This window comes from Pseudophryne corroboree, chromosome 2 (assembly GCF_028390025.1).
Source record: "Pseudophryne corroboree isolate aPseCor3 chromosome 2, aPseCor3.hap2, whole genome shotgun sequence".
Lineage (NCBI taxonomy): Eukaryota > Metazoa > Chordata > Amphibia > Anura > Myobatrachidae > Pseudophryne > Pseudophryne corroboree.
This window is the reverse complement of record NC_086445.1, coordinates 595,380,493-595,393,680: the sequence shown is the minus strand read 5'-3', so window position 1 is coordinate 595,393,680 and position 13,188 is coordinate 595,380,493. Positions and strand designations below refer to the sequence as shown.

At 46.0% G+C, this 13,188-nt stretch overlaps 1 protein-coding gene across 2 annotated transcripts in view; it reads right to left on the bottom strand.

The window, feature by feature from the left end:
• RCC1 (regulator of chromosome condensation 1) overlaps nt 1–13,188 on the bottom strand; it is a 138,890-nt gene that overhangs the window by 19,505 nt on the left and 106,197 nt on the right. For both annotated transcript variants that reach the window (XM_063954634.1, XM_063954633.1), the window contains exon 7: nt 10,246–10,398. In XM_063954634.1, coding sequence (XP_063810704.1) covers nt 10,246–10,398 — 153 coding nt within the window. The remainder of the gene's footprint in view (nt 1–10,245; nt 10,399–13,188) is intronic.

Below are 13,188 nucleotides of genomic sequence, written 5' to 3'. Positions count from 1 at the left end.
CAAACCCTTTTATCAGGAATAGCAGGTCCTCAGTGATATGTAATACCTCTTTAACTGCCACAATCATGTACTGAATGCTCTTTGCCAATTTAATCTGGAATCGCTATAGTCGGCACTGGATTCAGTGTCCGTGTCGGCATCAGTGTCTGCCAACTGGGCAAATGTACGTTTCTGTGACCCCGAGGGGACCTGGACTTGTAATAACATATCCTACACAGATTTCTTCCATGTCTGGGTCTGAGACACAGACTTGTATAATCTCTTACTAATACGAGCCACATTAGCATTCAAAGCATTCAACACATTTACCCAATCAGGTGTCGGCGGTTCCAACATGGTCACCCCCGTCGCCGTTTGCATCTCTAATACAGCCTCCTCCTGTGAAGAGCACTCAGCCTCAGACATGCCGACACACGTGTAATAAACACCCACAGACACACTGGGCTTATAGGGGACAGACCCACAAGAAAGCCTGTCAGAGAGACAATTTGGCAGCGCTCAATCAGCGGTTCTGAAGCACCTAATAAATGCCCCAGATCTGCAGCGCTTTTAATGTCAAAGTATATTGCACCAAATAACCTGGGCCTGCAGCCTGCGGAGAGGAAATGGCGCAGAGTGAGCGGTGGGGACTAAGCTCCGCCCCCATAATGGCGCGCTTCCGTCCCGCTTCTTTTAATAACTGATTATACTGGCGGGGTTTGGGACAGTGCCTTGGCACTAATGTCCCTTCTTGCCAGTGTATGCTGAGGATTTTTAGCTGCCCAGGGTGCCCTCCCGCCCGAGCCCTGCACCCAGTAGTGCTTTGTGTGTGTGGGAGCCCGGCGCGCAGTGTCCGTTCGCTGCGCGGTACCTCAGAGAATGCAGTCACTGAAGTCTTTTCTTCTACTCCCCTGTCTTCTGGCTCTGTAAGGGGGTGACGGCCGGCTGCGGGAGTGAGCATCTAGGCGTAGCTAGCGATCAGCATCCTCAGGAGCTAGTGGTGTCCTGTAGCCTGAAGCAGAGCCATTAACTCACTGGAAGTTGGTCATACTTCTCTCCCCTAAATCCCACGAAGCAGGGAGACTGTTGCCAGCAGCCTCCCTGAACATAAAAAACCTAACAATAAGTCTTATTTCAGAGAAACTCAGTAGAGCTCCCCTGTAGTGCTTCCAGTCTCACTGGGCACAATTCTAAAACTGGAGTCTGGATGAGGGGCAAAGAGGGAGGAGACAGTGCACACTCCTTTTGAAAGTCTTAAAGTGCCCATGTCTCCTGCGGGTCCCATCTATACCCCATGGTTCTATTGGGTGTCCCCAGCATCCTCTAGGACGTATGAGAAAAAAAAAAAAAATCAAATACAAAAACTTCTAGAGCAGCCTGAAGGAACAAAATTACCCAGGTCTAAGAAAAACTTCACTTTTCACACGAGAATAGGTAGTTCTAGACTATGATAACTCTCTGACCTCCTCCCATGTTCAGTACTGTACATAACAGTACCAAACCACTTTGGCAAGTCCAGGGTGACAAGGATCACTGGAAATCCTTCCCTCGCGATTCTCTCAAGGCAGCAGTGGCACAGGACTACGAATTTCTACAATACTATGTAATATGGCATCTATGAGAAAGGACAACAGCTCTGAACCTACAGCAAAACCTGGATGTCTTTATGTTGAAAGTCCAGATTACTAAACAGAAGCCTCGTCTCCTGCTTGAACTATAGTCTCTGTAGATGGAGGTCCAGGTAACTGCTGCCTATCCCTGAACACTGGCATCTGTAGTCCAGATTTTCCATTTGGAAACCTACTGCCGATGCATAGGTTTTCTGATTGTGTCCAACAGCCGAGATACTTCTCTCTAGTGAAAGAATGATGAACTATACCAAGTACTAACAGTTGGCCCGAAATCAATTCCAGAGTATGTTTAGCGGAATCCCTTTGAATCAGCTTCTCAATGTATGACTGTCCATCAGCAGGAAGGCTCTTCCTAATTAGGTATTGAAAACTAAACCTAAGAAATTGACGTCCTGGCTCGGAATTAGCCTTGATTTCTGAAGATTGAGAATCCACCCAGGTCATCTGCATTCTGGACACCTATTCTCTAACTAAGAAAAATGGGTCTTCACAATCTGTCTCCCTCATTTGTCTTCACATAAAGGAGAATCAGAAAATCCTAATAAATGAACCTGATCCACAAAGTGCTGCTTGCAGATCTTAGGCCTGGGGGTAATAATAAGAATTTACTTACCGATAATTCTATTTCTCGTAGTCCGTAGTGGATGCTGGGGACTCCGTCAGGACCATGGGGAATAGCGGGCTCCGCAGGAGACAGGGCACATCTAAAAAAGCTTTTAGGTCACATGGTGTGTACTGGCTCCTCCCCCTATGACCCTCCTCCAAGCCTCAGTTAGGTACTGTGCCCGGACGAGCGTACACAATAAGGAAGGATCTTGAATCCCGGGTAAGACTCATACCAGCCACACCAATCACACCGTACCACTTGTGATCTGAACCCAGTTAACAGTATGATAACAAAACGAAGTAGCCTCTGAAAAGATGGCTCACAACAAGAATAACCCGATTTTTGTAACAATAACTATGTACAAGCATTGCAGACAATCCGCACTTGGGATGGGCGCCCAGCATCCACTACGGACTACGAGAAATAGAATTATCGGTAAGTAAATTCTTATTTTCTCTAACGTCCTAGTGGATGCTGGGGACTCCGTCAGGACCATGGGGATTATACCAAAGCTCCCAAACGGGCGGGAGAGTGCGGATGACTCTGCAGCACCGAATGAGAGAACTCCAGGTCCTCCTTAGCCAGAGTATCAAATTTGTAAAATTTTACAAACGTGTTCTCCCCTGACCACGTAGCTGCTCGGCAAAGTTGTAATGCCGAGACCCCTCGGGCAGCCGCCCAAGATGCGCCCACTTTCCTAGTGGAGTGGGCCTTTACAGATTTAGGCTGTGGCACGCCTGCCACAGAATGTGCAAGTTGGATTGTGCTACAGATCCAACGTGCAATCGTCTGTTTAGACGCAGGAGCACCCATCTTGTTGGGTGCATACAATATAAACAGCAAGTCAGACTTTCTGACTCCAGCCGTCCTAAACTATATATATATATATATATATATATATATATATATATATATATATATATATATATATATATATATATATATATATATATATATATATATATATTTTTAGGGTCCTGACAACGTCTATTAACCTGGAGTCCTCCAAGTCCCTAGAAGCCGCAGGCACCATAATAGGTTGTTTCAGGTGAAAAACCTGACACCCCCTTAGGAAGAAAACTGGAGACGAGTCCCAGTTCTGCCCTGTCCGAATGGAAATTTAAATATGGGCTTTTGTAAGACAAAGCCGCCCATTCTGACAATCGCCTGGCCGAGGCCAGGACCAACAGCATGGTCACTGTCCATGTGAGATATTGGTCAACAGCATGTTCACTTTCCATGTGATATATTTCAAATCCACAGATTTGAGCGGTTCAAACCAATATGATTTTAAGGAATCCCAACACTATGTTGAGATCCCACGGTGCCACTAGAGGCACAAAAAAGGGGTGTATATGCAATACTCCCTTGACAATCTGGACTTCAGGAACTGAAGTCAATTCTTTTCGGAAGAAATTCTACAGGGCCGAAACTTAAAACCTTAAAGAACCCCAATTTTAGGCTCAAAACACTCCTGTTTTCAGGAAGTGTAGAATTCGACCTAGTTGAATTTTCTTCGTGGGGCCTTCCTGGCCTCACCCACGCAACATATTTTCACCACATGTGGTGATGACGTTGTGCGGTCACCTCCTTCCTGGCTTTGACCAGGGTAGGTATGACCTCTTATGGAATGCCTTTTTCCTTCAGGATCCGGCATTCAACCGCCATGCCGTCAAACGCAGCCGCGGTAAGTCTTGGAATAGACATGGTACCTGCTGAAGCAAGTCCCTTCTTAGCTCCCCAGGCCCTTAGTCCTCTGTGAGCATCTCTTGAAGTTCCGGGTACCAAGTCCCTCTTGGCCAATCCGGAGTCACGAGTATAGTTCATACTCCTCTATGTCTTATAATTCTCAATACCTTGGTTATGAGAAGCAGAGGAGGGAACACATACACCGACTGTTACACCCACGGTGTTACTAGGACATCCACAGCTATCGCCTGAAGGTCTCATGACCTGGCGCAATACCTGTCCCGTTTTTTGTTCGGGCGGGACGCCATCATTTCCACCTTTGGTCTTTGCCAATGGCTCACAATCATGCGGAAAAACTTCCCTATGAAGTTCCCACTCTCCCAGGTGGAGGTCATGCCTGCTGAGGAAGTCTGCTTCCCAGTCGTCCACTCCCGGAGAGAACACTGCTGACAGTGCTATCACATGATTTTCCGCCTAGCGAAAAATCCTTGCAGTTTTTTCACTGCCCTCCAGCTTCTTGTGTCGCCCTTTCTGTTTACGTGGGCGACTGCCGTGATGTTATCCCACTGGATCAATACCGGCTGACCTTGAAGCAGAGGTCTTGCTAAGTTTAGAGCCTTATAATTTTGCTCTTAGCTCCATCTATGTGGAGAGAATTCTCCAGACTTGATCACACTTTCCTGGAAATTTTTTTCCCTGTGTGACTGCTCCCCAGCCTCTCAGGCTGGCCTCCGTGGTCACCAGCATCCAATCCTGAATGCTGAATCTGTGGCCCTCTAGAAGATGAGCACTCTGTAATCACCACAGGAGAGACACCCTTGTCCTTGGATATAGGGTTATCCGCTGATGCATCGGAAGATGCGATCCGGACCATTTGTCCAGCAGATCCAACTGAAGAGTTCTTGCGTGAAATCTGCCGAATGGAATTGCTTCGTAATAAGCCACCATTTTTACCAGGACTCTTGTGCAATGATGCACTGACACTTTTCCTGGTTTTAGGAGGATCCCGATTAGCTCGGATAACTCCCTGGCTTTCTCCTCTGGGAGAAACACCTTTTTCTGGACTGTGTCCAGAATCATCCCTAGGAACAGTAGACGTGTCCTCGGAAAAGCTACGATTTTGGAATATTTAGAATCCACTCGTGCCGTCGTAGAACTATTAAAGATAGTGCTACTCCGACCTCCAACTGTTCTCTGGACCTTGCCCTTATCAGGAAAGCGTCCAAGTTTCTTTTAAGAAGAATCATCATTTCGGCCATTACCTTGGTAAAGACCCGGGGCGCCGTGGACAATCCAAACGGCAGCGTCTGAACTGATAGTGACAGTTCTGTACCACGAACCTGAAGTACCCTTGGTGAGAAGGGCAAATTTGGACATGTAGGTAAATGTCCCTGATATCCAGTGACACCATCTCGTCCCCTTCTTCCTGGTTCGCTATCACTGCTCTGAGTGACTCCATCTTGATTTGAACGCTTGTATGTAAGTGTTCAAATATTTCAGATCTCACCGAGCCGTTTGGCTTCAGTACCACAATATAGTGTGGAATAATACCCCCTCCCTTGTTGTAGGAGGGGTACTTTGATTATCACCTGCTGGGAATACAGCCTGTGAATTGTTTCCAATACTGCCTCCCTGTCGGAGGTAGACGTTGGTAAAACAGACTTCCGGAACTTGTGAGGAGGAGACGTCTCGAATTTCCAATGTACACCTGGGATACTACATGTAGGATCCAGGAGTCCCCTTGCGAGTGAGCCCACTGCGTGCTGAAACTCTTGAGATGACCCCCTACCGCACCTGAGTCCGCTTGTACTGCCCCAGCGTCATGCTGCGGACTTGGCAGAAGCTGTGAAGGGCTTCTGTTCCTGGGAATGGGCTGCTTGCTGCAGTCTTCTTCCCGTTCCTCTACCCCTGGGCAGATATGACTGGCCTTTGCCCGCCTGCCCGTATGGGGACGAAAGGACTGAGACTGAAAAGACTGTGTCCTTTTCTGCTGAGATGTGACTCGGGGAACAAAAGGTGGATTTTTCAGCTGTTGCCATGGCCACCAGGTCCGATGGACCGCCCCTTTATACGGCAATACTTCCATGTGCCGTCTGGAATCTGCCTCACCTGACCACTGTCGTGTCTTCGTCTGGCAGATATGGACATCACATTTACTCTTGATGCCAGAATGCAAATATCCCTCTGCGCATCACGCATATATAGAAATGCATCCTTAAAATGCTCTATAGACAATAAAATCTTGTCCCTGTCAAGGGTATCAAAATTTTCAGTCAGGAAATCCGACCAAGCCCCCTCAGCGCTGCACATCCAGTCTGAGGCGATTGCTGGTCGTAGTATAACACCAGTATGTGTGTATATACTTCTTAGGCTATTTTTCAGCTTCCTATCAGCTGGCTCCTTGAGGGCGGCCGTATCTGGAGACGGTAACGCCACTTGTTTTTATAAGAGTGTGAGCGCCTTATCCACCCTAAGGTGTGTTTCCCAACTCGCCCTTACTTCTGGCGGGAAAGGGTATACCGCCCATAACTTTCTATCGGAGGAACCCCACGTATCATCACACACTTCATTTAATTTATCTGATTCAGGCAAAACTACAAGTAGTTTATTCACACCCTACAAAATACCCTTATTTGTGGTACTTGTAGTATCAGAAATATGTAACACCTCCTTCATGCCCTTAACATGTAACGTGTGGCCCTAAAGGAAAATACGTTTGTTTCTTCACCGTCGACACTGGAGTCAGTGTCCGTGAGGTAAATGGGCGTTTTTACAAGCCCCTGACGGTGTCTGAGACGCCTGGACAGGTACTAATTTGTTTGCCGGTCGTCTCATGTCGTCAACCGGCTCGCAGCGTGTTGACATGATCACGTACTTCCACAAGTAAGCCATCCATTCCGGTGTCGACTCCCTAGAGAGTGACATCACCATTACAGGCAATTTGCTCCGCCTCCTCACCAACATTTTCCTCATACATGTCGACACACACGTACCGACATACAGCACCCACACAGGGAATGCTCTGATAGAGGACAGGACCCACTAGCCCTTTGGGGAGACAGAGGGAGAGTTTGCCAGCACACACCAAAATGCTATAATTATACAGGGACAACCTTTATAAAAGTGTTCCTCCCTTATAGCATTTAATATATATTTATATCGCCAAATCAGTGCCCCCCCTCTCTGTTTTAACCCTGTTTCTGTAGTGCAGTGCAGGGGAGAGCATGGGAGCCTTCCCCTCAGCCTTTCTGTGAGGGAAAATGGCGCTGTGTGCTGAGGAGAATAAGCTCCGCCCCCTTTTCGGCGGGCTTTTTCTCCCGGTTTTTAAGAACTGGCCTGGGTTAAAATACATACATATAGCCTTAATGGCTATATGTGATGTATTTATTTTGCCAATAAGGTACTTATATTGCTGCCCAGGGCGCCCCCAGCAGCGCCCTGCACCCTCCGTGACTAGGTCAGTGAGCCGTGTGACAACAATGGCGCACAGCTGCAGTGCTGTGCGCTACCTTCATGAAGACTGTGAAGTCTTCTGCCGCCTGTTTCCGGACCTCCGTTCTGCCGTCTTCTTCAGCGTCTGTAAGGGGGATCGGCGGCGCGGCTCCGGGACGAACCCCAGGCTGACCTGTGTTCCGACTCCCTCTGGAGCTCAGTGTCCAGTAGCCTAAGATCCCAATCCATCCTGCACGCAGGTGAGTTGGAGATCTCTCCCCTAAGTCCCTCGTTGCAGTGATCCTGTTGCCAGCAGGAATCACTGAATGAAACCTAAAAAAAAACTTTTCTAAACAGCTCTTTAAGAGAGCCACCTAGATTGCACCCTTCTCGGACGGGCACAAAAACCTAACTGAGGCTTGGAGGAGGGTCATAGGGGGAGGAGCCAGTACACACCATGTGACCTAAAAGCTTTTTTAGATGTGCCCTGTCTCCTGCGGAGCCCGCTATTCCCCATGGTCCTGACGGAGTCCCCAGCATCCACTAGGACGTTAGAGAAATCTTCATTACTGAAATTTTGACTTCAGCTGTTCCAACACTCTGCGTTCCATCATCCTAGTCCACGAGGGAACCTCAAGTGTACCCCAATGTCCCCAACATCTCGATATGAGGAATGAGTGGTTTGTTGTATTTCAAATGCACACAATCTGTATTTCTGCTACCTGACTAGTCACAAAATTAGATAACTCCTCCTTCACAGCTAGAGCTATGAATGAGCCAACGATTTAGCTCAAGCGGTTCTTTCTAGACCCTGCTGGTGCCTGTGACTGATCACAAATCACTGACCTCCTCACAGGCAGTACAACGAGCATGAGGGTCCCTACTAAGCAATTTAACCTGACAACAACAGGTAGAAAAACCAAGTAGACTTCCCTCTTACAGTCTTCCAACTATTTCGTTTCAGACATATTTATATTTAAATCACCCTCACAAAAAACAGGTATTATGCAGAATTTGCAACACAGTATACAGACAAAGAAACACGTACAAATATTTAATCAGAACTCTAGAAAATACCAGAGAGAGACTTCGTTATGTGCCTGCAGAGACCTGAAGACCTGAGAGGAAATGGTAAGAAGGAGTTTCTCAGCAGCAAACAAGCCATTTCAGGTATGGGTCAATCCATATCAAATGGTCAAGAATTAAATTAAATTGGTTGCTTGACCATTTAAAAAAAATAAAAAATTGTGTGTGTGATTACTCCTGTAAGTTAGTAGTCAGAAACCACCACTACTTTAGTTTTATTTACCTTCCTATGAAGATGGTGGCCATTTTTGTATCAAGGTGTATAACATTTTTCACTGTTGCGGAACGTTTGTGGTAAATGCAATATCTCAGCTCAGAAAAGTCATAGAAAGCTGGGAAAAATTTTTTCAGTACACTTCAAGCTATATTTTTCGTTATATAAACAACAAATTCCCTACCTCACTTTCTTATGACAAATTCAAGCCCTAAGTTAATGGGACAGTACGGATAGTGTGATGGTTAGCATTACTGCCTCACAGCACTGAGATCATGGGTTCAATTCCCACCATGGCTCTGTGTGGCGTTTATATATTCTCCCTGTACTTATGTGGGTTTACTCTGTCAACTCCAGTTTCCTCCCATAATACAAACATTTACTGGTAGGTTAATTGGATCCCAACCAAGTTAACCCTAGCTTTAATGTGTGCGCACGTAGCAATAGGGAGTAAAGATTGTAAGCTCCACTGGGGCAGGGACTGATGTGAATGGCCAAATATTCTCTCTGCTGCTGAATGTGCGAGTGCTATGTAAAAAAAATAAAATAAATCAGATTTTTACAAAAAGTCTATTTTTTGGATTGTATTTCAGTGGGAATAGCTATATACTGAAAGATTGAGTTATCTTTATCTACTTTTATTAGAGCCCTTCGAAAGTGCTAATTTTTCAGTTTTTCCCCCTAAATTGACCTCTAATATCTCTGGTGGGGGACCTGATAAAAATGTCAAATTCACAGCACACACAGTACTCTGAGGGGTAACTGTAAAAAAAAAATACAATAACAAAAAATTGGGAGTTTGATATTCCATGTTCTTAGTTTAGCTTTGTCCAATACGGAACATCAAACTCCCAATTTTTTCTCCACAATTACCCCTCAGTGTACTGTGTATTTGAAATTTTTACCAGGTTGATGCCATAATTGCTACTTTGAATAACAGAACGTAAGGTCCATACACACTTAACGATATAATGAGGGACGTCGCTCATTTTCCTCCTCCTTGAGCGACGTCGCTCATTTTATCGTTAAGTGTGTATGCCGCCAGCGACGACCGATGCGCGGCCCCGCGGGTCGGCAACGATCGTCGCTGTCGGTAGGGCATGCATGAAGGATGTAGACTGTCGTCCACGACCTTCATGCAGGGCTGGCGGGGGCATGACGTCACTGAGCGATATGAGCGGTCATATTGCTCAGTGCGTACAGGCGGCCGCTGACCGGCCGGCCCGGGAGGGGGAAACGTTAGACAATGTCGCTCACAGAGCGACATCGTCTAATGTGTATGGGCCTTAAGTAATGTTATCAGTTCATACTTTTGTCAGTATTTGCATTTTTTCAGGTCAGTTGTGAGTTTAGTATTATAGCAATTCATCCAATTGTTTGGGAACAGTTTTCTAACCTTACTGTAAACAAATTGCAGGTTATTGCTACACACAAGAGCTCAAGTTAGCTGCTATATTTTCAAATGTGCATAACAGCGAAATCCACACCATAATTTCAAGCAGCCAAACAATGAACTTATCAGGATAATGCTCACCACATGGTATGGATCTAGCTTAAGGAAAAGGGGGAAGGGAAGATAACAAACAAGTCAACAAGACTCCACTTACCCAGCTGATGGTAGTTAGAAAGGCCAAATCCATAAACATGTCCTTCTTGGGATACTGCAAAAGTAAAGTAAGCACCACAGAATACATCCTGGAACAGGACACGCCTGCACCCTCTTGCCTTCATGTGGATACACTGTGGAGTCAGTAGCCTCTCTACAGGGGCATTGAAAAATAGATTTAGTACATAAAACATCAAACCACAAAAAAAAAAAAAAAAAAATTGACTGTTCTTAAACATTTTTTTTTTAAACTCTATTTATACCAGGAGAAACAAGGAAATATACAATACAGATTCAATTGCATAATAAAATGTGAAAATCAGTCTCCATGGAAATATTTTTCAAATAATTTTGTGCACATTTAAACAGACATACAAAAAAATATCTCCCCAAGCGGGGACCATATACATAAAGAAAAAGGAACAGCGAGGAATAATGAGAGGGGAAAAAAGGAGGGGAACGGGGAGGATAGGGGGAAAGACCGATAAAGAGAGAAAAAGAACAACAGAGCCGATCTATGCCATGAGAGGAAATGAACACCCAACGTAGCTATAAAGAGTGCATACACTGAACAATGTATATATAGACATTCGGGCTGTGTACCGTTAAATAACAAATAGGGACCTGGGAGGGCTAGACGGCGCCCGGAGGGAGGGTCCAGGTGCAGTATGGCCAGAAATTCAGAAGACAGGGACAAAAGAATGGTTTGAACCTCATAGTGGGGGAGACATCGCAAGCAACCAGGGGCCCCAAACGAGATCAAATTTGTGGGGACAGTCATGTAGATAATAAGTGATTTTTTTCCATATTAGCAACAAACCAGATATAATTATTCAAAGCTGGGATAGTAGGAGGAGCAGAGGTTTTCCAATTTTTAGCTATTAAAGATTTAGCAGCCACCAATATATGGGAAAACAATTTATTTAACAGAGGGTCGACATCTGGATGTGGACGGGCCAATAAAAACATCCACGGGTCCAGTTTAAGCGCTAGTCCAGATAAGGAGTTCAGTATATCGAGTACCTTATTCCAGAAGTTAACAATACGTGGACAGGTCCACCAAATATGGAAGAGAGTTCCACGTTGACCGCATCCCCGCCAGCAGACCGGGGTGGCAGAGGGGAACATCCGAGAAAGTTTGTCCGGGGTATAATACCACCGATAATACAGTTTATAGGATGTCTCCTTGAGTCGGGTAGAGATAGAACTTTTAGCAACACCCTCCCGTACTTCCTCCCAGCAGGCTTCGTCTGGAGGAGGACCCAGGTCCCTCTCCCACTTCCGCTCATGGCGGGTCTGCGGCCCAGATGAAACCCCAGCCAACAAAGAATAGATTAGCCCTCTACATATGGGTTTTGTAGTACATAGAGACTCAAAAGAAGTAAGATCCCGCAGAGCGTCGGCTTGAGGCAGGGAGGGAAGGAAATGGCGGAGCTGAAAATATTCAAAAAAGGGAGGTAATAGTGAGGAAAACTTGCATTTGATATCGTCTATTGACATCCAGTGGCCTTGTAGAGAGATATCATGTACCACAAGGATCCGGGCGTTAAACCAGGATGTGAACCGGTAGGGTGAGACCCCAGCGGGAAAATCAGGGTTGTCCCAGAGGGGTGTGAGAGGGGAGCATGAGGAGGACAGATTATATTTCGTAAAAGATTTATGCCAAATAGAAAGATGGAATTTAAGGGAGGGGGAGGCGTTTGTTAGTGTTAGCTGATGTGGTATGCCCAGGCCCCACAGCGAAGCCAGTGAACGAAGTCCCAAAGAAAGTGCAGCAAAATCGACCCAGGCAATAGAGCCACGGGGTACAAAGGAGGCCACCATTTGACTTAGATGGCTAGCCAAATAATAAAATTTGACATCAGGGAATCCTCGACCCCCCTCCAAGCGAGTGAGCCGGAGCACAGTAAAGGCTATCCGTGGGGGTTTGTCGTTCCAGACAAACTTCACGAATGAGGCCTGGGCATCCCTAAGGACCCTTTCCGGAACCCTCACAGGTAAAGTTTGAAAAAGGTAGAGAAGTTGTGGCATAACGGTCATTTTAAGGGCAATAATCCTACCCAGCCAGGATATAATATGCGTTCTCCATCTTGCCAAATCAGATTTGATCTTGGTCAATAACCGCGGGAAATTTTCGGAATACAGAGCATTATAATGAGAAGTAATATAAACACCGAGGTATTTAATCTTAGTGGCCTGCCAACGAAGGTCATATGACTGCAGGGAGCGTTTGAGATCTCCAGGTACATGTAATAACATGGCTTCAGATTTAATAAAATTTATTTTATAACCCGACAGGGAATCATATTCCTCTATAATCTGATACAAGGTGGGGAGAGAAGACTGCGGCTGAGTAAGAGACAGCAGTACATCGTCGGCGAAGAGCGAAATCTTAGACTCCTGCGAGACCACCTTCACTCCCCGAATTCCGCCAGTTTCTTATCATAGCGGCCAGGGGTTCAATGACCATGGCAAACACCAGGGGGGGAAAAGAGGACACCTTTGTCTGGTGCCATTGGATAGCGGGAAGGCAGGGGACAAAATTCCGTTAGTGAGGACCTTAGCTATAGGGGAGGAGTAGAGGGCAGAGACCCTTGTCAGAAATTCCGCTGATATCCCAAATGCCTGTAGAGTCTGAAATAAGAAAGGCCATGAAATACGATCAAACGCCTTTTCGGCGTCGAGAGAAAGGATAATAGATGGGGTTTGCCTGCTATTCAACAATTGGATAATATCAATTGCTCTTCTAGCGTTGTCCCTTGCCTGACGTCCAGGGATGAATCCCACCTGGTCATAATGTATCAGACCAGGGAGAACACCATTGAGGCGAGTAGCCAAAATTTTTGCGTAAATTTTAATATCCAGATTCAATAAGGATATCAGCCGATAGTTAGCGCAATTTCGTGGATCTCTGCCCTCCTTGTGGATGACTAGCTCTAGCCTC